Below are 26,871 nucleotides of genomic sequence, written 5' to 3'. Positions count from 1 at the left end.
CTTATTTTCCAATGTATTACCATACATACATAGCAGTTGGTGACCTAAATTAGTAGTTTAATATGTAAGCAAATATACTAATCAAATAATTAAATGGTGGAGTATTTGAAAGTATAAAAATAAGTCTATTTTTAATCGAACAAAGGTAGATGTAGAGAAAAAAAATTTCATGATTCAAATCCAATTTTAAACTTGGATGAAACATAAAGTAAAAAAGATTAATCTCTCTTTTTCTCACTAATTATTGTCCCCTCAATATACATTAACATGACAACTAAATAAATCTATTTATATAAAGTTTACTCGTTTATCTTTAGAGTCTTAATAATAATAATATATATTTATTGTGCTTATGATTTAACTCAGACATTAAATATGATACTCAAGCATAATTGTGCGTGTTTATAAACTTATTTTAGTTTAACTTTTTTTATATATAAGTGTTGATTCATTCTTCATATTTCATATGTTTTTTTTAATTTATTTAATTCTTTGTGAAAAAAACTAATTAAAAGGTTGACGAAACGACACAAATACTTTAAAAATGAGGATTGTTATTATCCGAACCACTACTATTCTTAAATTTTGTTCTGTCAAATCATATTTAATTATTTAAAAGAAAGTCTAATATAGAACAGTGAGCAATTGTTAATACAGAACTGGAAAAGTTCTTTATTTACCAAAAGCATAAAGACACATATCCTTATTTAGCAAAAAGCAAACATCACAATATCACTTACAATGTCATTTGTTCTGCACAATACAACATGAACATTTTGGCTTTTATGTAGTCACATATTGCATTGAAATCTAGGAATACGCTTTAAATGATTGATCCACTTAACTTTTCTTCAATGATTTTGATAACTTTTCAATTATAGAAGGAGAAAAGTAATTTATCCAATCTTCTATTTTACTTTTTCGAAAGAAATTTTTCTTCTCTACACCAAATATATATCCTGATTTGTTCACTTTCAAATCCTTTATCTTCTCAAATCCACATAATTTGATTATGTTTTCAATCAATGTGTTACTCTCTCGTCCTTGAGTGATGGGAGAGTCCAAAAAATCTGTAATTCTTTTCACATGAAATACCGTATCTTTTTTAAGATCTTCATACTTTAAAAACAAAACCTTGTTTGGTCTAGCTATACTCTCCTTCCAGTAACCTAACATATGACTCCACCATGGACCAAACCCCATTATCCCATTGCAATACTTTTCAAATGCTTCTTCGAAAGTTAATGCAAGTGAAGACACTTTGGTAAAGAATTCCCATGCCGAAACAAAAGTATCAAATGGATTTCTACATATATAAATGATCTTACAATTGGATTTTATGATGGATTGAGGCAACGATGGGAATGGTACATGAGTACCAAGAACTCTTGGCTCACTCATGTTGGAGAGGGAAAGAATTTGGTCATGCAAATCATGAGACAAGATAAATTCAGGAAAGGGCACGAGTTCATGAGGATTGGAAGAGAGTAATGGATGGTGGTCGAAAGAGGAAAAACGTTGATGGTTTACAATGGCAAAACCAAGGGCTTTCAACCAGGTAGTACCTGACTTTGGAAAGCTGGCAACAAAAACATCATTGTCTTTTGCATCAAAATGTTTTTGAAAGTTGTTCACTCCTTCAACATAAAATGATGGGCACCAAAAATCTTGAAATAGATGGAGATAGGGAGCTGCACTCAAACCCGTCTCCTTGGGAAGAGAGAGGGTTAGGTCATTTTCTTCATTTGCTTGTTTGTGACTTGCCAAAGCCATTGAAGTAGCTTGTATATGAATGGTGAGTGAAGAGTAGAATTGGATGATAACATAGCATAGCAAGAGATAGCTTTTATAGAACTTTTTAAACTAATTTCTAGATTTCCAGCTTTTTACTTGTATTAATTTTAGTATTTTAGTTTGTTCGGAGTTACTTTTTCTTCTTCTATCCAAGGTATATTCATAATCACAGCCAACTATTTATTAAATAATTCTTTCTATAAAAATAAAAAAATCAAATTAAAAGAAATAAAAAATTGTGAATAAATATTAATTTAAAAAATTGTGAATATAATATTATGTATAAATATTATAATTTAAAAAGACGTAAAATAAAATAATAATTTAAATATTTATAGAGAAAATATTTTAAAAATTAAATAACTTTAACTTTTTACTGCAAGTACTGACATTTTATCGTGATTACTGACCCTCACCTACACTAAGGCTGTCCCAGGTTGGGGTTTTGTGCAGTGTGATACTAATAAAATTTTGTGTTCATACAACATAGAGAGCACTGCAACAAAATGCTAACCCTACTACTCAAAAACTGACCATAAATGCAATGTTTATATTAATGTTTTGTTTTATTATTTTAAAAATATATAATAAGAAATTTTTTATTATTATTTTTTTATCTTGGACGTTTCTGTTATTTTCTTTTTTTATATTTACTCTTATTTTTCAGTTAATATGCGTTTTTAGGAAAAACGTTTTTATGATGTATTTTTCACAATTTATGTTATAAAATGATTTTCTAATGTTCTTTTCCATCCACCTTTGAGAGAAAGATATTGCTTGAAAATTGAAACTTAATTTGAGTATCATGAAACTAATATATAGCCAAGTCTTATAAAAAATTGAATCTGAACCAAGTAGAAAGAAAAATATAAAACATGCTGATAAATTCTATATAGAAGTACAGGCACAGTTAAAGCTACACCAATCAATATCTGTACCTGTCAGTAGTCTATATACAAGTACATGTATAGTCAAATAAAAAGCAAACACCAATATCTATTCCTGAATAAAATAAAAAGAAAAATAATACTTTAACGATACTGAGAGTTGTATATAATTTATTAGAGTTGTATATAATTTTTAATGTAACTAATTTAGATATTAATATATTTAATAAAAAATAAATTTGTAATTAAATAATATAAAAAAATTAAAATATTAATATTAAGAAGTATAATGTAACGTATAAAAAAGGTAAGGTTATGAAGTATGAAGTTCTGACACTTTTTCTAAATGGTTTGTCGTGTGGGATAGTGTATTGAACACCGACACTTGTATGACACTAGTAGAATACGTATCCGTGAAGTGTTCAATTCAAAAAATATTTATTGGATTTCTAACAATTATAGTATAATTCTAACACAATTTAAAAAAATATATTAATTGTATAAATTTTTATTATAATTATAAAAATAAAAAACTAATATATTTAAACTAATCATGAAAAACATCTTTATACATCTTTATGTTAAAAAAACAAATCTGGACACATAAATTTTTATTTTCAATTTATCCTGTATCTTATATTTTAAAAATTATACTATTATTGGAGGCAATAAGCTCTCACACACCTTTTTTTTGTTTTTATCTATAAAAATAATAAATTAAGATATTTGTGAGATGTTTCAACTTACGAAACATATTTTTCTTAAATAACAAAAAAATATCTTCAACTAATATATATCTCTATAACGGTAATAATTAAATAGAAAAAATGTCATAAAATCATTAAAAAAATATGTATAGAAAACAGCTCAGACTAACACTGTCATGATGAAATCATGTATCACAGTAAACAGGAAATCCTTACTATTAATGATATAATATAGTGAAATATTACTTTAAAATACTATTTATATGAGAAAATAATTGGAAAATTAGTTAAATTTTGGAGATAAATTATTACAATAAATATAATTATTAAAATAAAAGTTATAGCCTTCTTCACAGAAATGAAAGAGAAAATAAAACCAATAACTCTCTCCTTTGTTAAACAAATTTTATATTTTAAAGATATTTTTAAGAAAATAAAAGTTATAGTCCTCTTGTTAACACATCTAACCAATGAAGAAGATAGATTTTGTGCTTTCTCTTAGTCAAACCAATTCGTAGCTCCCAGAAAATAAACGTGTATTATTATAATTGTGTACAAATATTAAAAAATTACTAACAAAGAAAAAATTATCAAAATTATACACGTAACACCTGGTAAAAAAATATATTCACCAACAAATATTATAATTTTATATAGAATCATAGTAATAATAGAATAAATCAATATTTTTTTTCCAAAACTTGTGCTTAAAATAAAGGTTTTGCCAACTAAAATAAAGAAATATATCATATTTATAATCTTAAAATTCAAATCCGATGCTAGACTATGAGATACCTAATCTTATTTTTTTATCAGAAATAAATAAAAATAAAGAAATATAAATTATTTAAAGGATGAACCAACTTTGTTTTTTCAACAAAAACTACCAACAATTCTTAAAACTAACCAAAAAAAAAAAGTCCTACATTAACAACAAAGTATAATCTTACATAATACAGACATAACCAACTCTTTTTTATATTAAAATCTTTTTATTCTAATATAAAGATTGATATTCCTATTATATAATATCCCTTACTCCATTTAGATAAATAAACAGAAGATACAACTACTTCTTTCTTAAAACAAGATTTATCAATACGTAAATAAAACAAACCTATCTAATTTTTGTATTCATATTATTAGGGGTGGCGAGGGCCAGCCCGTCTCGCATTGGCCCGTCCCACGCTTGGTCTGCAAAAATGCAGGGTGGTTGGTCCGTCCCGCAAAGTTACATTTTGTTTTTAAAAAATTGTCAAATTAAACCTATATATTTGTTATTATCAAACCTAAATTTTTTTTTTCTTCATTTTCAAACATAGTCAAACATCAAAACATTAAACATTAAGATAAATATCAAATATCACTATTCCTCCACTTCCAAAACATTAAAAATACCTAATTCCAAAACATTAAACATAAACATAAACATTAATTCAAAAACATTAAACATAAACATTATTGACATTCTTCCATTTCAATAACATTGAATGCCGCCTTAGAAAAACTTTAATCCATTTTTTTTGCGAGTTAGCGGGGCAGCCCGCCCCACCCCACTGCTGGCTCGCACGGGTTGCGGGCTAATGCAGATTAGCGGGTTGAAAAGATTAACCCGTCCTATGTTTTTTACCAGCGGACCACGAATCGATCCGCTCGCCCCGCTTTACCATCCCTGCATATTAAAAATTTCAAATACCAGAATAAGTGAACTCTAAATTATGAAAAGGAAGTAAATTTGTCAATTTTCTAAAACCTTCATAAATGTCATGTTTATGAGTACACACGTGGTTACCTACTATATCATTTATTAATTGATAAAAAAATTAAATTAGCTGTACAAAGTGGATGTAAATCAGAGAAAATATTCACGAATTTCTGTATACATCACACTGGGTGTATATTAATTTAAACTTGTGAATAATATTATAGAATATTATGTACAATATTATAGTTTAAAAAAAACCGTAAAATAAAACAATAATATCTCTTTAGTAAAAATACTTTTTTTAAAAACTTTTAAAATTAAGTAACTATAACTTTTTAACCCATCACCCTCTTCTTTAGAGAAGAATATTGTCTACAAACTTTTAAAATATTACATAAAATAGAATTACAAATTAAAATTATCTTGTATATGATAACTAAAGTAGTTGTAAATCAGAGAAAAATATTTTTAATATTTTAATTTAAACGTAAAATAAAATAATAATTTAAATCTCTTTAGTATAAACATTTAAAAAAAAAAACTTATAATACTTTTATCACGTACAGGACCCTCACTTCCGTGTCCAGTGTGATATTAATGAACATGTCTGCAGAGGTCGGTCAAATCTAAAATTGAATTTCTATTTCTTTTTCAATCTTAGAATTAGATAAATAGTATACATTCAATGCGATTTAATTTTATAGAAATTGTCAATGTTATATGACTTTTCTAAATTTTACACAAATTGTATATTTCACATAAGGGTTTAGTATGAACTCTGAAACGTAAGAATATTATGAACAAATTCTATGCATAAAATATGAATTTAATTAAAAAATCGTAAATTCAGATTTTATAAAAGCAAATTATATAGCATCGTAATTTTTAAATACGATTTTAAATTGAAAATTGTACCTGCAATGTACGTTTTCTGAAATTTAATTAAAGAATATTATATACACAATTTTAAATTCAAATTCGTACATGCAATGTAAAATTTTTAAAATTAATTTCTTATAACTAAATTCTTTTTTCAAATTTGACTGTACTATCTCCGTCGTCTCATATTTTTCATCATTGGAAGGCTAAATCTCTTGGAGATGTTAAAACATTATTGTTGGTCCTGCAAACTCAGTTTTCCTCTTTTGATGGTTTTGAAACTACAAATGTTGTTTCAAAATTTTGGGCTGATCCTAAAAAGATGGAGGAGGATGTCAGTGATACTGGGGAGGTAATAGTTTGCACTAAAGAAAATCGGGAAGACCATCTAAGGGAACTGATATATCCAAAAAAATTGCTTAGGCAGTTCTCTTTACAAAGTCGCAATGAAGGTCTCTTCATTTTTCTGGAATGTTAGAGGACTGGGAAATCACAAAACTGTGGAGATGTTGATTAGTTTACTTAAACTACATAAAACCCTCCTGATTTTTCTTGCTGAACTTATGATGTTGTACACTGATGCTTCCGACGTCCTTTTCAAATCTATTAATATGCATTTGGTGGCTACGTCTCCTATTGTTAATAGTATTCTAGATGAGTCTGGTTGTTTCAATCTTAAATCGGCTAGGACTTTTTTCTTGGAACCAAGAGTTCAATGTGGTTGTGGTAAATTCATTTGGTGTTCATCTATTCTGCCTTCCAAAACTCTAGTAATCTCGAAAGTTTTTCATGGGCGGCTTCCTAGATCAACATATTAAGAATAAAGGTTTGCATATATGTTCTATGTGCACGCTTTGTGAAAAGCATGAAGAATTTATTCAACATTTATTTTTTGAATGTTCTAATGCTTTGCATATTTGGAGTTGGGTTCGACAGATATTCTTTCTTTTACTAAGAGTGATGATAGTCCTTTGGTTAAATTGATTAAGTTTATTGTGATAAATTTTTCTATTTGGATGATATGACGTAAGAGAAAATGCTAGATTTAAGGATAAAATTAAGGTTTCTAGGGCTATTTCGGTAATTAAAGACTTAACTTGTCTAGCGGGAAATTCTTCTAAAGCTTTAATGAAGAATGATATGTTGGATTTCAATGGGATTAAGTTTTTTGATATTAATACTTACAGTGGTAAAGTTCTTCATCCTCTTCCTGTTAGATGAGAGTTTCCTTCACCAGGCTATGTTAAAATTAACACTGACGGGGCTGCTAGTGGTATCCTAATCTTGCTACTTGTGGAGGTATTTTTCGTGGGACCATGAGAGAGTTTATTAGTGCTTTCTCTGTGTTTCTTGAAGTTCAGACTGTTATGATTGCTGAGTTTTATGGAGTTATACATGCTATGGAGGAAACTCAAAAGATGGGGCTTACTAATGCCTGACTTGAATGTGATTTTGCCGTGGTTTGTGTTGCATTTACTACTAGGACTAATGTTCCGTGGATGCTTCGTAATCGATGAAATACTTGTCTTAATTACTGTGGGAAAATCAGGTTTATGATTACTCATATTTTTCGTGCAGGAAATGTATGTGCTGATAAGTTGGCTAATTTAGGATTTATTCATTGAGAATTATTTCATTGGTATAATAGCCTTCTATCTAGTCTGTTCTTAGAATTCTTTATGAATAGGTATAGTCTACCTATGTATCGTTTTAAATATTTGCTAACTCTTTTCATGAATGATACAGGGGTCATTGACAGTTATTTGTCTTACTAACGGTTGATAAGACTGTTGTGTGGTTCTATTCCCTACACAAGAAGTCATCCACAAGTTTTAACTCCGTATGTTACTAATTAAGCATCTACTAACGCGGTTTTTGGTATTAATAAGTTCATGGCGTAGATATAACATCCTAAAAGGTCGATCCAGCTTAAATTTTCAAAATCTGAATTGGATAAAACTAAAAGATTGTAATTTTTTTCTTTCTCTTTTCATTGTTTATGAATATTAACTTTTACTTTTTATTGAATTATACTGTAATAAACAACCAGGAAGCTATGAGTGTGGCTATTACATTATGAAATGGATGGTTACCATTGTAAGACTAGACCTTAAAAGTGATTGGCATGAGGTAACATGATGGTAAATTATTTTTATAATTCTTTACCATATATGTATCTTAAAACTAATTTATGTCAACCATATTTTAAAATGCAGTTATTTACGGATGAGCAACCAATGTCTTCGGAAGCCATATCATATGTGAGACATTTTTGGTCCACATTTTTCCTAAATTTTTATAACTCTAGGTTAGTTGATGAATAGTATAGGAATTAGATAGATAAAGATATATTATTAGTGTTTGTAATACATTTTTATCAATAGATAAAAATTGATTCTCTGAATTTATGTATTTTTCTGGCTGGATTATAAATTAAAAGTAGCCGTCATCGTTAAACCTTTCTGCACCGGTGATTGTTTGCTTTTTTAGGTTTTGTGTTGGATTTTTTGGATTTTACTGCTTGTATTTGGATGTCTGCCAATTTTGTAGCAAATCTCTTAAGGATCTTCTTTGGTATTTATTATTTTGGTAGTTTTATACAGATTTTGTTGAGGGTTGTTTGGTTGACTCTCAGTGTATATTGGCTGGTGTGTACCAATTATTCATCTTTGGTGTTTGTGGGTTTTTCCCAACCAAATTTTAAATTTTGTCATCCGGAGATAATGATAGACTTTTTTTGGTTTAATTTTTTTTATATAAGTGTTGTGGATCATCCTATGAAGCTCGGATACGGCCAAAAAGACGTCGTCAGTGTTTTCGATACACCGCGGACACGGACACGTGGCAGAAGCGTGCACGACGCGATGTCAGACGCTTTTTATTGATCCGAAAACGACCCTCTTTCTGGACATGCCGGAGGAGACACGTTCCCCTCCTTGGACCCTCTTCCACACTAAATCTCAGATAAAATCTCAAATAAAATCTCAAACAAAATCTCAGACAAAATATTAAAATTTCTGAAGTAAAAGTTAAACATTATGTTTTTGTTGATTTTTTTTATATAACAAAATATATTACTACATTTTAATTTATATATACTCGTGTCCCGTGTCCTATAATTTTCAATTAGGTTGTATCTTCATGTCCGAGTCCATATCATCTTCGTGAGGTATCCGTGTCCTATAATTTTCAATTATGTTCTTTTTAATTTATTTTAATTATTTGTGAAAAAAAACTAATTAAAAAGTTGATAAAACGACACAAGTACTCTAAAATGAGGATTATTATTATCCGAAAAACCACTATTCTTAAATTTTGTATTGTCAAATCATATTTAAAGAGATGTATAAGATTTCTTTTCGATATGTCTTGTTGTGTTGTTTATATATTCTACATATTATAACCAATGATTAATACCAATCGGGATGAAACTGTTTTTCATTACTTATGTTACTAGGAAAGTGGGAAAGGTGTTTTCTTTTGGTGCAGGTAAACGGGAGGACAACAGCTAACATTTTTATATATTAGAGGATTATGGGAAGCAGAAGAGTGAAGAATGTTGATGGAAGTTGGGGGCATAGGGAGAAATTCTAGAACAATGATACTTTCAAGCTGTTATAAATTCTGAATTGATGAATCCTTTGAGTGGTGTCCTGCTAAAGGAGCTACCTTAGAAGATAAACCAAAACTGGATTGTGCAGTAAAGCGATGGTGTGAGGCACTGTAATGATAGGATGTAAAAGGGGCTTGAGGGTTAGCTTTTATACAGCTGTCTTGTTTTAAGGTTGTGTGGATGCATAGGTTTTGTTAGTTTTGCTGTCAGGATTTTATAAGTTGCTGTAAGAAGGTAAGTTTTCTTTTTCTTTCTTTTTCTTTGTTTGTTTTTTTTTTTCCTTTTTGCTAGCCCATTTTTAGTGGGTTTGTATAATGGTTGGGACACCCATAAAATATCCCATTAATTTATTTAATTCTTTGCTAAAAAAAAGTACTTTTTTAATTAAATAATGCTTTATTACATGGTTTATCCTTATTTAGCAAAAGCAAAAATCACAATATCATTTGTTCTACAAAATACAACATGTTGATTCTTATGTAGTCACATATTTAAATGATAGACCTGATCCACCTAATTTTTCTTCAATGATTTTGGATAACTTTTCTATCATAGAAGGAGAAAAGTAATTCATCCAATCTCCTATTTCACCCTTTCGGAAGAAAGTTTTATTCTCAACAACATCGAATATACGTCCTGATTTGTTCACTTCCAAATCCTTCATCTTCTCAAATCCACATAGTTTGATTATGTTTTCAATCACTGTGGTACTCTCTCCTCCTTGAGTGATAAGAGAGTCCAAGAAATCTGCAATTCTTTTCACATGAAATATTGTATCCTCTTTAAGATCTTCATACTTTAAAAATAAAACTTTGTCTGGTCTGGTTAGGCTCTCCTTCCAGTAACCTAACACATGACTCCACCATGGACCAAACCCCATTATCCCATTGCAATACTTTTCAAAGGCTTCCTCCAATGTTAAATCAGGTAAAGACTCTGACTTCATTTTGGTAAAGAATTCCCATGCTGAAACAAACGTATCAAATGGATTTCTACATATATAAATGATCTTGCAATTTGATTTTGTGATGGATTCAGGTAATGAAGGGAGTGGTATATGAGTACCAAGAACTCTTGGCTGACTCATGTTGGAGAGGGAAAGAATTTGGTCATGCAAATCATAAGAATACATAAATTCAGGGAAGGGCACAAGTTGATGAGGATTGGAAGAGAGTAATGGATGGTGGTCGAAAGAGGAAAACTGTTGATGGTTTACAATGACAAAAGTAAGGGCTTTCAACCAGGTAGTACCTGATTTTGGAAAGCTGGCAACAAAAACATCATTTTCTTTTGCATGAAAATGTTTTTGAAACTTGTTCACTCCTTCAACATAAACTGTTGGGCACCAAAAGTCTTGAAATAGATATATATAGGGAGCTGAACCCAAACCCGTCTCCTTGGGAAGCGAGAGAATAAACTCATTTTCTTCATTTGCTTGTTTGTGACTTGCCAAAGCCATTGGAGTAGCTTCAATATGAATGGTGAGTGAAGACTAGAATTGGATGATAACATAGCTTAGCAAGAGATACCTTTTATAGAACTTTTTAAATCAATTTCTAGATTTCCAGCTTTTTTACTTGTATTAATTGTAGTATTTAAATTTTAGTTTTTTCGGAGTTACTTTTTCTTCTTCTATCCTCGGTGTATTCATAATCACATCCAAAAAAACTAAACTGTTTCGAAAATGAAAATTAAATCTAACATTAATAATATAATAAAGTGAAATATTATTTTAAAATATCAGAAAAGAATTGGAAAAGTAGTTAAATTTTAGAGATAGATTATTTTAAGAAATATTATAATTAAAATAAGAGTTTAGTTGGGCAATTGCTTCCTGCACCATATCACTGCACCCAATCACAGAGGAAAAATCGAAAATACCCTTAAAAGATGGAATACATATAAAATTATATTCTGGACTCCTTTTCTGAAATACAATAATCTCTTCCAAATAAAATTTTTTGGAATGTATTATTTTCAGTTCCGGATTTTTTTTATCTGGAATAGGATTTTGATTTTTTTTTCTGGATTTTTATATCCGAAATACAAAAATCTCTTACGGTTTTATTTTTCCAAAATGTATTATTTTCAATTCCAGATTTTTATTTCCGGAATAAAGGATATTTTTGAAATTTTTTGAAATTATACTGAGTGCAGGTTAAGTGTTGAGTGCAGGTTAAGTGTTGGGTCCATTTGCCGTTTAGTTAGGTAAGTATTGATTATAGACATACGTACGGTTTTTGAAAAAATATTTATATGTCTTATTATAATTTTGTACAAATATAAATAAAATTACTAACAAAGAAAAGTTTTAAACTTACCAAAATTATACAGGTAACTCCTGGTAAAAAATATATTCAGCAACAACTATTATAATTTTATATAAAACATATAGTAATAATAAGAATAAATCAATATGTGTTTTTGCCAAAATTTGTGTTTAAAATAAAGGTTTTTCCAACTAAAATAAAGAAATATATCATATTTATAATCTTAAAATTCAAACCCCTGATGCTAGACCATGAGATACCTAATTTTCTAACATGCTAGAGAGAAAGTAAAATTGCCTATTTTCTAAAACCTTTATAAAGATGCCATGTGCATGACATCTCCATTAATTGGGTTAGGTACAAAGTGGTATTGATTAATAAAAAAAATTAAATTAGTTGTACAAACTGATTGACAATAACACGGGATCTGAATACATCACACAAGGTGTATATATTAATTTAAACTTGTAAATAATATTATAAAATATTATGTACAATATTCTAATTTAAAAAGAACGTAAAATAAAATAATAATTTAAATCTCTTTAGAAAAAATATTTTTTTTTTAAATGTATCGGTCGGAACTGGAAGAGCCATATCACTCGGTCTCGGTGATTGACCGATCGAAGACACATTAAAATAGTTACAATAAATAGTAGTTAAGGCAGTTGCAAAGACTTCTTGAGAATCAGGGACACGTCCCACCAAATTTGGCTAACTTCTCGAGAAATCAGAGAATCTCCCTAAAAATAAGCTAGCACTAATATATGATAGATCGACTCATATAAAAGAAGGCCCATAACCAAACACTATAAATAAACCCTCTACAGAGGTGTAAAGTACGCTTTGATTCAGTTCTATATACTCCTAATACTGAGTACTTACTTGATTGTTGGAGTATTTTGCAGGTCAACCCTGACCAAGCACCAACGAATTGAGGAAGGAGACAGTGTTAAAGAGTAAGGGAGTGACCGAAGGGCCAACACCTCAACAATTGTACAACCAATTATAGGTATTATCTAGGTGCACTTTTTCTATACAAGTACAATTGGCACCTACCGTGGGGCTGAGATAGAGACAAAACAAACAACAATTGTTTCAACAAGACACACAACAAACAATGATCGAATTCCTGAAGACGAGATTGCTATGTTTCAAGCTCTTCAAAAGCAGATGGAAGAGATACGTCAAAAAAGCATAAAAGATCGACAAAAGAATGAAGAAGAGGTGCGTATTCTCATAGAGCAAAATGAGGAGTTGAGATGACGACTAACCAGATTTGAGCGTAGAGAACAATCTTGTTCAAATGAGCATACCCAAAATCATGAAAAAACAAATATCGTTCAGGCTCACACTCAGCAAGCATCCAAACAACATACCGAACGAACTCAAATTATTGAGGAGGAGGATGATCCAAAGGGACATCCTTTCACTGACGAAATTATGGAGGTGCAACTCCCTCCTAAATGGAAGAGACTCAACATCAAGCTCTATGATGGTTTCATAGATCCAGACGAACACATAAACATCTACAAAACACAGATGAACCTTTACATTACAAAACAAGGCGGTGTGGTGCAAGGTTTTAAATACCTCTCTCAAAGAAGGGGCACTTAGTTGGTTCACTCAACTTCCATCCTATTCAGTGGATAGTTTCAAAACTCTATCAGCCAAATTTAGTACTCAATTTGCAACAATTCAACCGCACCACATATCATCTCTAGCTCTTATCAATGTTAGACAAGAGAAAGGAAAACCCCTATGGACACATGGAAATATTTAGAAAATTGTCTTTAAGCATCCGAAATCTTATGCCAAAGATAGTAATGTACCATTTGATCTTGGCTCTCCGACCCGAATATTTCATGGATAGTCTAATAAAAATACCGACAAAAAACTTAGATGAATTGAGAAACCGAACCACTAAATTCATGCAAATCGAGGAACTGCATGATTATCAAAAGAATGCTCGAACAAAAAATGGAGGAGACAAGGAAAAGGAAAAAGACCGAGGTAGCCAACATATACCCAATCGGTGTATGATAAATTCATAGATAACCGAGACCCTTGGTTTTATACTTATACCCCATTAAATGTTGATCGAGGAAAAGTCATGGATGAAGCCTTGCATGCCGACCTGATCTCGACATTCAAAAAGCTGTAGAGTCTAAGAGATGTTGGCATGTCTAAACAATGTCGGTATCACCGCAACTTTGGCCATACGATCGAAGAGTGTCAAGCATTGAAGGATAAGATTAAAGAACTCGTCGAAGTTGGCCACTTGCGTAAATTTTTTCAAACGACAAACTTAAGCTCATACTGATCTCCACAAAGAGAAAAGTATTCATTGAGAAATGAGCAAAGAGAACCATACCCTCGACGTGGTCGAGAAGAATGATCACGATGCTATGAGGATGACCAACGTCCTACAAAACAACAAAGAATGAGCGAGAGCCCCAAGCTGTGTGATCGTTCAAGAAGAAGCGAGAGCCTCAAGTGGGGTGATAGTTCAAGAAGAAGCGAGAGCCCCAAGCGGGGTGATCGTTCAAGAAGGAGCAAAAGTGGTAGAGAATCCCTCCAATTCTCTTTACAGATGTTGATTTTACTATGATTGATCCAACTCAATACGATCCCATGGTCATTATAGTGGAAATTGACAAATTCGCTATTACCAAGGTTTTGGTAGATCAAGGCAGTTCTCGACATCTTATAATGGAAAACTTTCAAAAAAAATGAAGATTATACAATCAGAAATCCAACCTTATGATGACTAGATAATAGGTTTTTATGGAGAACGAGTCAACACTCGAGGTTACATTGACTTGTACACAACATTCGCGAAGGTAGATACCTTGTAAAACCATCAAAATAAGGTATATTTTGGTTAATGCCAATACTTCATATAATATCTTGCTTGAATGGTCATTCATCAACCGTCTTCAAGCAATAGTGTCAACTCCACACATTGCCTTGAAAGTCGAGCCAACCAATCAACTACGTTATAGAGAATCACCACACGGTCGGTCAAGAGAACATAGAAGATGACGCTCACCAAGGTCCAGAGGACTGACTAGAGATCAGTCTCGACAAATAAAATCTACCAAAAGTGTATTAAGCAATCTTGGAAGTGTATAATGTCGATGGGAGTGTATATTGCTATGAGTGGTTCAAGAGTCGATGGGAGTGTATACTGCTATGAGTGGTGTGCTGTCTTGGATTTCAGTCGCTACATACTCACAGGTGCTCTGTTGTGAACAACATTTGTTAACCTGGTAGAGGTTCGGTGTGTTGGAGCTGGATTGATGGCCAGGGATCATCAGTAGGAGCTAAAGGCATAAGGCCACTAATAGGCTTACAAATGCAAAATCTGAAATACGTTTCCTGCTGGATTTGGTTGTTCTGGTTTTTTAGTTTTTGGTCCAAGAATAAAATGTTTATGTTGTTGCCTTGAGTTTGTTCAAGGCAATTTTGATCGTTCTCAATGTATGTATGACTTGGGCATTTGGATGTATAAGGGTTGGGACATCCTGAAATATCTCTCTTAATTCATTTATTTATTGTTGATAAAAAAAATAATTACATTAATCAACTTCTTAATTGAATGATGCTTGTATTGAGCTTGACGAGGATCTCCATATGTTATCCTTACGTAATGAAGAACATGCAACACATATAGGGAATTCTAAGTCGTTTGACTAGAAATTAGTAAATCAATCACTAATTGGCAATATATGCTCGGAATAAGTCCGACCATATGCATGATATCTTCATTACACACGTGGTTACCTACAATTGATTGATAAAAGAATTAAATTAGCTTAAAGTCGTTGAGAAAATATCACTACAAGAAAACAAGCTATTAGCTTCCAAATATTTGCGTGGGTCAGCAACGGACACTAATATCGTCGGCTAAAATGGCGCAAAACCCACGCAAAATAGCATTCGACACAAAACGGACACATTTGTGGATTTAATTTTTTTTTTTTAAAAATTCAGTTTGCGTCGGCCGCGGTCCACGCATGTTTCACGTTCCCCACATTAATAATAATAATAAGTATAATACAAATCATATTATGACAAAAGAATTTGTTTGGTGGAGTGGTTAAAGCTTCTTTCTCACCAAGAGGACCTGGGTTTGAGTTTTGCCCATCCCAGTTTGTGTCTAACATTAAATTTGCATTACATATGAATTTTTTTATTTTTCATCCTTAATGCGTCTATAGAGAAAATATTTTTAAAAATAACTAACTATAATTTTTTAACACATCACCCTCTTCTTTAGAGAAAAATATTGTCTACAACTTTTATAAAATACATAAAATGGAATTTCAAATTAATATTATTTTTCATACTATAATAATAATAATAATAACCCTTATAAATAAATCGATATCTTTGACAAATTTTACGAGTGGAACGCCGATCCAAGTTAGTGAAAGGAACCATATCTAAAGGATATAGATATCCAATTTGTATGTATTGTCATTTATTCTATAAATAATATTTAATTTATTTAATATAATAATTAATTTTTTTTAATTAGTTTTTATTTTATGATTTTGTAAGTATATAATAACACTATGATACAAAATAAGAAAGATAATTATAAATTTTAAGGATATCTTTTTTAAATTGATTATTTAACAGTATTGTATAATATATATATATATATATATTAATTTTTTTATTGATCAAAATATAAGTTAACTTTTAATCATCAATTAACCGTTATTATAAAACACACTAACACAAAATACCGACCAATATATTAATATTTTAATATATTATGTATATCTTTTAGTTATAGTATGGAAAATAACTTTTAATTTGTAATCCCATTAATCATGATAGAACAAATTATCCATTAATCATGATAGAAAAAAAATAACAATCTCATTTTTCTCTTTTAACCCAATAATTTTGCTACCATGTTATTCCAAAGGTACTCAAGTTCAATTAAATTTTAATTTTTGTAGGAGGCGTATCAAGAGGTACTTGTCCTTCCAAATCAACATCGTATTAGTTATATAGTTATATATAAATAAATAAATAAATAAATAAATAAATAAATAAATAAATAGATCAATTGTCTTTGGTTATGGCATTGATCCCCAAATACTCAGAATTATTGCATTGCATACCTGGGTACACCAAATGGCACAACAAAAAAACTACTATCTAAATATGTTGGAGATCCACATCGACTAAAGATGAGGACATTTCATTATATATAAGTGGGTGCAAACCTCACCTTATGAGCCGGTTTTATGAGGTTGAGTTAGGCTTAAAGCCCACTTCTTAACATGGTATCAGAGCCATTTTGAGCCTATCCTATCAAATATTTGTTAGGTTTATTAGGTCACCCGCTATCGGGCCGTTATCAGATCACTCATAACATATATCTCCACACACGAGAGTTGGTAACCACTAGATCAATTATTTTTAACATAAACACTAAAAAATTTTCAAAATTAAGCTACCTTTTGGAATACAATTCTGCTCTTCTTTCTGCGAATGTTGGATGTAGGCAAGAGAAACATGGCATATTTTTTTAGGTGGTGGAAGCTCAAAATCCACAACCTGCAAACAACTAACCTCTTATATCGTAATAATAATAGTCTTTGCTTTCATTAAAACCTCATTCATTTCGGTTAAACATCAATCACTTCCATCAATATTGTAACCAACATTATAAGCAACATTGTGTAGAATAACAAAACACAAGAAAAATAAAAAATAAACTTAAATAGGAGAGACGAATGAGGTGTGAAATGCATTGTGCTTCTTGAAACGAAAACGCACTGCAGTTCTAGAACGAAAACGCACCTGTGAGAATTAGCCACGAATAAAGCCTAAACTAAAGCCACTGAACGCGGGAAATGCACTGTACTTCTCTTCTCGAAACAAAAACGTAGTGTAGTTCTAGAACGAAAACACACCTGTGAGAATTAGCCACAAAACTCATCTAGAACATGAAAATGGGCAAAATTAAAACCAATTCTGAAAATGCAATAAGGGCAACAAGAAAATGAATACCAAATAAGACAGAAGCAGAATATTGGTTGAGAGATGAAGATAAGAAGAGTTGGAGAAGATTTATCTTTGAAACAATTTGCAGTACTTGTGAACACAATGTAAAGTGATTTGGCTCCGAAGCGAAATAGTTTTTGCCCTGAATTTTCTTGAGAGGAGTGAATTATGTAAAAAAAACTTTCACAAAATAAGTCCAGCACTGTAATTTCTTAAAAAGTAATAAAACTAAAATATTAAAACCTCTTTATTGCGATTTACTAAAAAAACGTTGGAATTTATTAGGGGTTTCAAAAACCTCTACTATATAGTGTTCTACTAGAGGTTATTATAACCTCTCCTAAAAAACCCCTCCTAAAATTACAATATTTTGTAGTGAGGGGCGGTGGGTTTAAGGGCGGGTGGTGCGGTTGGACGTGTAATGAAGGTGAAGGGAGAAGATAAGTGAGAATGAGGAAGGTGAAGGTGAAGGGAGTGAGAGGAAAAATATGAAGTGAGCCCGCTGATAAGTGTCTAATTTCAGTAATATTTCATATTAAAATATAGACACTTATGAGGATTTATTGTTAATTTACATATAAAATAATCCTTAATTTATGAATTTATACCTTTTATTTTTTATGATCTTTATTTGAATAAGAGTATTTTATTCCCAAATTTGGTGTTAATTGCAGATTTCTAAGGAAGATTGGAGATTTGGATTTAAGATGAATGATTTGAGCTAAAAAGATAAAGATAGAAGGTCCCAGAATGAAAAAAAATGCAAAGAAAGATTGAGTCTTTTTTTTATGTTTTATCATTTAGCCCATTAGTGCGACATAGGAAGCAACCTAGCCCTAGAAAACTAGGATAAATAGAGAGCTAGAGGCTCAATTATAGAGGCCAGATTGAAAGGAAAACACCATAGAGTGAATTGTAACACAATTGGAAGAATGGAAGGTGCTAGAAGTATGCGTGACTAGTTCTACCCTTTGGGATTGGGAGTAATCTACTCAAACTCTTATGTATTGAGGTGATATCTTATATATTAATATTCAGTTCTTGATTGATTATTGGTATTGTTGTTTTACTTTTAATTTTTCGTGACAAATTGAGAATCTTAAATCTGACCGGGAGGTATTTTTAGGGTTTGGACCTAAATAACAATACTTAACATATTTGAGTGCTAGGAATAGACTTGAAATGTTAATTATTATTATTAACGTCTGAGCTTCGTTCTAAGTTGTTCTTATAATTATGCGAGGGATCGATAGTTAGGGAACATTCTTAAGGATTTTATATGCGAGGAATCGATATAAATGATTTTTATACGGGCATCAATTTCAATCAAAGAACTGAATATTGACATGCTAATCAAAATATATGAGAGTGAGACAGATGAAACCTAATCCCTATTTTTCCAACTTGAAGCAACCAATTCTTTGTCTGTTTTCTTATTGATCATCGCCAACACAACCACTTTCAATACACTTTTAATTGTTTTGTTTTATATTTAGTGATTATTGTACTTGATAATTCACTGTTCCTTGTAGGATCAATATCCGTCCTTAGGGACAATTATTACTTCTGATAAAGCGGTACACTTGCCTAAAAAGTCATCACCCGCGCGAAAAAAAGCACTCCAAGAACCATATATAACGACGGCTCAGGCAGGAATCGTCGTTAAAAACACTGAAATTTTGCCGAAAACTACAAAAATTCCACCACCTCTTTTATTATGACTGTTCTTTACGAACCATCTTTATACAGAGTCATAGAATTCATATTTTGTACTAGTGACACTTCCACTCTTCAATCCAATCACAACCTTAAAGTGAGTTTAGCTCACGCTATTTATTTTATGTCGGTTTAACATTCGTTTGATCCATTTTATTTGTTCTCACGTTGAGCCACACTTACCTCTGACAATTAATGCTTTTTTTTTTGTAGTATATAGTTTCAAATATTTTTCCAAAATCACAATTCCTTCTTTCAAATATATTGTCTTTGAACCATTTAGAAACCTAACCAAACATTACACAATATCGTGCATGTTGCTCAACGATACATAACAGCTGGTGACTTATTTTAGGTGTTTACTATGTAAAATGTACTAATTAAAAAAGTAGACAAAAACAAAACCAGTACTATAAAATGAGAAATGATATTATACACTACAAGAAAATCATAAAATAGAAAGTAATTTTAGAAACAAAAAATAATTAGTTGCTATAGTTACTAAATTAGAGACCATTTTAGAGATTAAAAAAATTGGTTTTTAAATTAGTTTCTATTATGGTTAAATGATTTCTAAATTGGTATCTAATTAGCAACTAAGGTTTTTGCTACCAAATTTAAAAACTAAATAATTGGTAGTTAAAACCTTGGTAGCTAAGTACAAAAATAGAAACTAATCTAGAAATCAATTTTTGTTTTAGTTTCTAAAATGATCTATAATTTAGTTAGTATAACTAATTATTTTTTGTCTATAAAATTAAATTCTATTTTATGTTTTTCTTGTAGTGATATATTATCCGAATCTTGTACTTCCAAATCATATTTCGTGCTAGCACAAAATGGGGTATAAGATTTCTTTTTGATATTTCAGTTGCAGTGCTGTTTATATATTCTACATAAACCATATTACAACCAATGGTTGTCTACTATCATTATTTTTTATTATTAAATAATGTTTTATTACATGGTTTCTAATTAATATAAAAAGTTATGTGTAAAACTATTAATACTAAAGCATGCACTAATTAACGGAAAAGGTTTGTTCTTTTTTTTATATTGAGTCAATGTAAAAGAAAGTCTAATACACAATAGTGAGTAAATTCTTAATGCAAAATTGGAGTGTCATGGTTTAAAAGAACTGTAAGAGACAAGAAAACTCGAAGCTACATAAACATAGTTCTTTATTCATAAAAAGCATAAAACACATACATATTTTGAAAAAGCAAAGACCAAATATTATTTGATCTACACAATACAACATGTTGACTCTTATTTTGTTGCATGTTAGATTGGAATCTAAGAATGCACTTTAAACGATAAACCTGATCCACTTAATTTTTCTTCAATGATTTTAGATAACTTTTCTATCATAGAAGGAGAAAAGTAATTTATCCAATCTCCTACTTTACCTTTCCGAAAGAAGTTTTTCTTCTCTGTAATATTGTCTCTATATCCTGATTTATTCACTTCCAAATCCTTCATTTTCTCAAATTTACATAGATTGATTATGTTTTCAATCACTTCATTACTATCTCGTCCTTGAGTGATAAGAGAGTCCAAGAACTCTACAATTCTTTTCACATGAAATACTGTATCTTCTTTAAGATCTTCATACTTCAAGAACAATACTATTAAAGGATACGGATACCAGAGTTACAGAAGGATCCTAATATTAATTGGGAGTCTTTTCTAATTATCAGTTGCTTCTCCTTATAGAAAAGAATAATTGGGTGTCTTTTCTAATTATCAGTTATTTCTCTTTATAGAAGGGAATAACCTTTATTTTATTTTTGTGTTATGATTCTAGTATTTAATATTGATTATTTCCTTCTTTAGTTAAACCCTAGAATGAGTGTACTACTTGTATATATTCAGACCATTTGTTTTGATTTGAATAACAAGAAAGAAGAGATATTCATTCTCATATCCTTTGTCTTCAGTTTACTCTTTTGTTCATCTCTGTTCCCTTTTGTTCATCTCTATTCTATTTTGTAATATGGTATCAGAGCCATTTTTCGAGCCTATCCTAGCGAGTGTTTGTGTTGGGCCTATCGTGCCACCCGCTATCGGGCCGCTATCGGACCACCCATAATATATAGTCTCACGCACGAGTTGGTAGTCTCGGCGTGTGGGGGTGTGTTGGAGATCCCACATCGACTAGAGATTAGAGCCTTTCATAGTATATAAGTGGGTGCAAACCTCACCCCATTGAGCCGGTTTTATGGGGTTGAGTTAGGCTTAAAGTCCACTTCGTAATATGGTATCAGAGCTCTGATTAGAGCTTTGGTTGCTACATTTATCTATGGGTGAAATTGTTGATCCCTCACAAGATCTTTGTTCACCTTACCATGTTAGTTTATCAGGTAATTCATCCTTGAATAGAGTTTACTCTCTCATTACACAACAAGAGAGACAAGTTTTTGGTGATCAATCTAAGGAAATGATTGCTACTAGCAAAGGAGGTTATAATAACAATGCTATGATCTATGGCATGGATGGTGGATATGGAAGAGGAAGCCATGGAAGAGGATATACTTCCAAAATTTGCAGTTATTGTGGAAAGACAGGGCATACCATTGATACATGCTATAAAAAGCATGGTTTTCCACCTTATTTCAAATTTAAAAATCAGAACCATCATCAAAGTCATGCAGCCTTTCACAATACAAATTTTAACAATAATGAGCAGAATCATGAAGGTTCAAAGTCAGAAGTGGAGTCTCAACAAATTAGTTTTACTCCTGAGCAGTATCAAACATTGTTAGCTCTTTTACAACAGGTCAAATCTAGTGACAATGTTTCTAGTCAAGTCTCTGCTATTCCTTCCAACATGACAACGCAAACTGGTAATAATTCTATTTCTTCTTCTAGTTCTTGGATTATTGATAGTGGTGCTACTGATCACATTTGTTCATCCTTAACTTACTTCACTTCGTATCGTCAAATTGATCCTATTTATGTCAAATTACCAAATGGAAATCAAGTCATTGCCAATTATTTTGGAAGTGTTTTTCTTAATCAAAATCATGTCATAGACAATGTTTTGTATATTCCTTGCTTCACTTTTAATCTTCTTTCAGTAACAAAATTGGTTGATAGACTATCTTGTGTTCTTACCTTTGATTCTAATGGTTGTCACATTCAAGACAAAAACTCCTTGAAAATAATTGGTTCTGCTAAGATGCAAGATAGACTTTATATACTCAGGATCCCATCTTACCAGAAATTTCAAATTAAACCCCTTGAATCTACACACATCATCAATACTGTTAATGTCAGTGCTAGTGATCTAGAAACCCTTTGGCATTTTCGATTATGTCATATTTCAAATAAATGTATTGATGTTATCAAGAATAAATTTCCTTTTGTTAAATATAACAAATCTTTTGTTTGTGATGTTTGTCATTTTGCAAAGCAAAAAAGACTTTCTTTTCCTATTAGTACATCTAAATCGGAAAAATGTTTTGATTTGATTCATGTAGATATTTGGGGACCATACTCAATACCATCAATTCATGGTCATAAATATTTCTTGACCATAGTTGATGACTATTCGAGGTACACATGGATTTTTCTTTTGAAACAAAAATCTGAAGTTGTTAAGGTTTTGGAACATTTTGTTATTTTTGTTCAAACACAGTTTGAGACAACAATAAAAATAATAAGAAGTGATAATGGAACTGAGTTTGTCATGACTAATTTTTTTGTCAGTAAAGGAATAATACATCAAACATCATGTGTCAATACTCCACAACAAAATAGTATAGTTGAAAGGAAACATGGTCATTTATTAGATGTAGTAAGAGCTCTTATGATACAATCTCATTTACCCAAAATTTATTGGTCATATTCTCTGATACATGTTGCGCGTATTATAAACATGCTTCCCACACCTGTTTTAAACTATTCTTCCCCTCATGAAATGCTTTTCAAAACTGATGCAGATTTTAATGGATTAAAGGTGTTTGGTTCTTTATGTTATGCTAGCACTTAGTCAACAAATAGAAGAAAATTTGATCCAAGAGCATCAAAATGTGTTTTTATTGGTTGTCCAAGGTGGAGAAAAGGATATATTTTGTTGAATATTGAATCAAGAGAAATTTTTGTGTCTAGGGAGGGATGTTGTCTTTTATGAACATGTTTTTCCATACCAAAGGGTTCAAGATACTAGTAATGAAACTAACAGTCCTGATATTGATGATCAAATTTTGTTTGCTGAAGATCAATCTGTTTTAAGTCAGCCATCACAAGTCATTCTTGCACCTTGTGAAAATACACCTTGTGATAATGTTGAAAATTGCAGTGATAATAATTGTGAGTCACAAATTGAGGTTTCAGACGTAGATTGTTCCCATATAGACCAAAATCTCAATGAAAATCATGATATAGAACAAAGTTCTGAATCAGATTCATCTGTCCGAATGAGCACAAGAATAAAAAGATCACCTGAGTATTTAAAGGATTATCATTGTAATCTTAACGTTTCCAATACATCTTCAAGAGTTAAATATCCTTTGAATTCTATTTTGTCTTATAGCAATTTATCACCTTCTTACAAATCTTTTGTTATGTCTCTTTCTTCACATGTTGAGCCAAACACTTATTCTGAAGCTGTGAAACATGACTGTTGGAGGAAAGCTATACAATGTGAGATATCTGCTTTAGAGTCAAATCAAACTTGGGAGACTGCTCTTCTGCCTAAGAACAAAGCTGCCATAGGTTGCAAATGGGTATTCAAAATATAAATATAAGGATGATGGGACAATTGAAAGGTATAAAGCAAGGTTAGTGGCAAAGGGATATACACAAACAGAAGGCATTGACTACCTTGATACTTTCTCTCCAGTAGCAAAGATGACCACCATAAGGTTGCTTCTTTCTTTAGCTTCTATTTATAATTGGGAATTGAAACAATTAGACATAAACAATGCCTTTTTACATGGAGATTTGAAAGAAGATGTATACATGGTTGTTCCTCCTGGATTGACTTCTATTCCACCAGGAAAAGTTTGTAAACTAAAAAAGGCTTTATATGGTCTTAAGCAAGCTAGAAAAGAATGGTTTGCCAAACTGTCATCATTTTTGCTTTCTATGGGATATACTCAATCTATGAATGATCATTCCTTATTCATTAATTCTTTTGAAGGATCTTTTACAGCATTATTGGTATATGTGGATGATATAATATTGACAGGAAATGATAAAGAAGAGATTGCTCGAATCAAACAAGCTTTGAATCAGACATTCAAAATTAAAGATCTTGGGAATTTAAGATATTTTCTTGGTCTAGAAGTAGCAAGAAGTAAGACAAGAATAATGGTAAATCAATGGAAATATGCATTAGAATTATTAACAGATGCAGGTCTTTTAGCCTGCAAACCTGCACCCACTCCTATTGATAATCATGAGAAATTCTCTTCTACTGGAAGTGTTCCTTTCACAGACATTCAAGCCTACAGAAGATTGATTGGAAGACTTATGTATCTCACTAATACCCGACCTGACATAACATTTTTTGTGCAACAACTTTCTCAATTTCTTGCTAAGCTTACAATTGCTCACTATAATGCAGCGATTAGAATTCTCAGATATATCAAAGGGGCTCCAAGTCTTGGTCTATTTTTCTCTTCCACTACCTCTGTTCATCTGAAAGCCTTTTGTGATAGTGATTGGGGCACATGTAGTGATTCAAGACAATCAGTGACTGGTTTTAGTGTGTATCTTGGAAATTCTCTCATATCTTGGAAATCAAAGAAGCAAGGAACAATATCAAAGAGTTCTTGTGAAGCTGAATACAGGGCAATGGCTACTGTTACATGTGAAATTCAATGGCTAACTTATCTTCTTCAAGATTTCAAAGTTCCTTTTGAGCAACCATCTCTTTTATACTGTGACAATGACTCAACAAGATACATTGCAGCAAATCCAGTGTTTCACGAGCGTACAAAACATATAGAAATAGATTGTCACGTGGTCCGGGAAAAATTAAAGAAGGGTCTCATCCATTTGCTTCCCATTTCTACCACAGAGCAACTGACTGATATTTATACCAAAGCTTTAAGTCCTCAATCTTTTAAGAATATTTGTTCCAAGCTGGGTCTCATAAATATTTGCTCTCTAGCTTGTGGCGGGGTATTAAAGGATACGGATACCAGAGTTACAGAAGGATCCTAATATTAATTGGGAGTCTTTTCTAATTATCAGTTGCTTCTCCTTATAGAAAAGAATAATTGGGTGTCTTTTCTAATTATCAGTTATTTCTCTTTATAGAAATAAAGATAAATAAGTATTTAATATTGATTATTTCCTTCTTTAGTTAAACCCTAGAATGAGTGTACTACTTGTATATATTCAGACCATTTGTTTTGATTTGAATAACAAGAAAGAAGAGATATTCATTCTCATATCCTTTGTCTTCAGTTTACTCTTTTGTTCATCTCTGTTCTCTTTTGTTCATCTCTATTCTATTTTGTAATAAATACTTTGTTTGGTCTAGTTATGCTCTCCTCCCAGTAACCTAACATATGACTCCACCATGGACCAAACCCGATTATCCCATTACAATACTTTTCAAATGCTTCATCCAAAGTTAATCCAGGTGAAGATACTGACTTCATTTTCGTAAAGAATTCCCATGCTGAAACAAAAGTATCAAATGGATTTCTACATATATAAATGATCTTGATATTGGATTTTGTGATGGATTCGGGCAATGAAGAGAATGGTAAGTGAGTAGAAAGAAGTCTTGGCTCACTCATGTTGTTGAGGGAAAAAATTTTGTCATGCAAATCATGAGACAAGATTAATTCAGGGTAGCGCACAAGTTCATGAGGATTGGAAGAGAGTAATGGATGGTTGTCGAAAGAGGAAAAACGATGATGGTTTACAATGACAAAAGCAAGGGCTTTCAACCATGTAGTACCTGATCTTGGAAAGCTCTTAACAAAAACATCAGTGTCTTTTGCATCAAAATGATTTTGAAAGTTGTTCACTCCTTCAACATAAAATGATGGGCACCAAAAATGTTGAAATAGATGGAGATAGGGAGCTGCACCCAAACCACTCTCCTTGGGAAGGGAGAGGATTAGGTCATTTGCTTGTTTGTGACTTGCCAAAGCCATTGGAATAGCTTGAATATGAATGGTGAGTGAATAGTAGAATTGGATGATAACATAGCTTTGCACGAGATAGCTTTTATAGAATTTTAAAATCCAAACCCCTGATGCTAGACTATGAGATACCTAATTTTAATATTGTAAATAGAAAGTAA

The 26,871-nt window shown here is 31.2% G+C and overlaps 2 protein-coding genes and 1 pseudogene across 2 annotated transcripts; all 3 read right to left on the bottom strand.

The window, feature by feature from the left end:
- Nucleotides 1–840: 840 nt before the first annotated feature.
- Nucleotides 841–1,798, bottom strand: LOC137809788 (cytosolic sulfotransferase 15 pseudogene; annotated as a pseudogene).
- Nucleotides 1,799–9,955: 8,157 nt separating this feature from the next.
- On the bottom strand, nt 9,956–11,083 carry LOC137822166 (cytosolic sulfotransferase 15). Its single transcript, XM_068627069.2, has one exon. It carries the CDS (start codon nt 11,042–11,044, stop codon nt 10,061–10,063), a length of 984 nt encoding a protein of 327 aa, XP_068483170.2. The 5' UTR covers nt 11,045–11,083; the 3' UTR covers nt 9,956–10,060.
- A 9,691-nt stretch (nt 11,084–20,774) lies between these two features.
- Nucleotides 20,775–26,747, bottom strand: LOC137809775 (cytosolic sulfotransferase 15). Its single transcript, XM_068610860.2, has 3 exons — nt 26,084–26,747; nt 25,924; nt 20,775–21,229 (listed from the first exon to the last, which is right to left on the bottom strand). Exons 1-3 carry the CDS (start codon nt 26,720–26,722, stop codon nt 20,898–20,900), a joined length of 972 nt encoding a protein of 323 aa, XP_068466961.2. The 5' UTR covers nt 26,723–26,747; the 3' UTR covers nt 20,775–20,897.
- Between the last annotated feature and the right edge of the window lie 124 nt (nt 26,748–26,871).

The sequence above is a fragment of the Phaseolus vulgaris genome, chromosome 11, assembly GCF_051622355.1.
Source record: "Phaseolus vulgaris cultivar YP4 chromosome 11, ASM5162235v1, whole genome shotgun sequence".
NCBI classification, from domain to species: domain Eukaryota; kingdom Viridiplantae; phylum Streptophyta; class Magnoliopsida; order Fabales; family Fabaceae; genus Phaseolus; species Phaseolus vulgaris.
Note: the sequence above shows the minus strand (reverse complement) of the source record. Positions and strands in the feature narration are given on the sequence as shown.

Bases quoted from the DNA above. Each gene is read 5' to 3' on its own strand.
- LOC137822166 (XM_068627069.2), bottom strand. From the start codon at position 11,044: ATGGCTTTGGCAAGTCACAAACAAGCAAATGAAGAAAATGAGTTTATT.
- LOC137809775 (XM_068610860.2), bottom strand. From the start codon at position 26,722: ATGGCTTTGGCAAGTCACAAACAAGCAAATGACCTAATCCTCTCCCTT.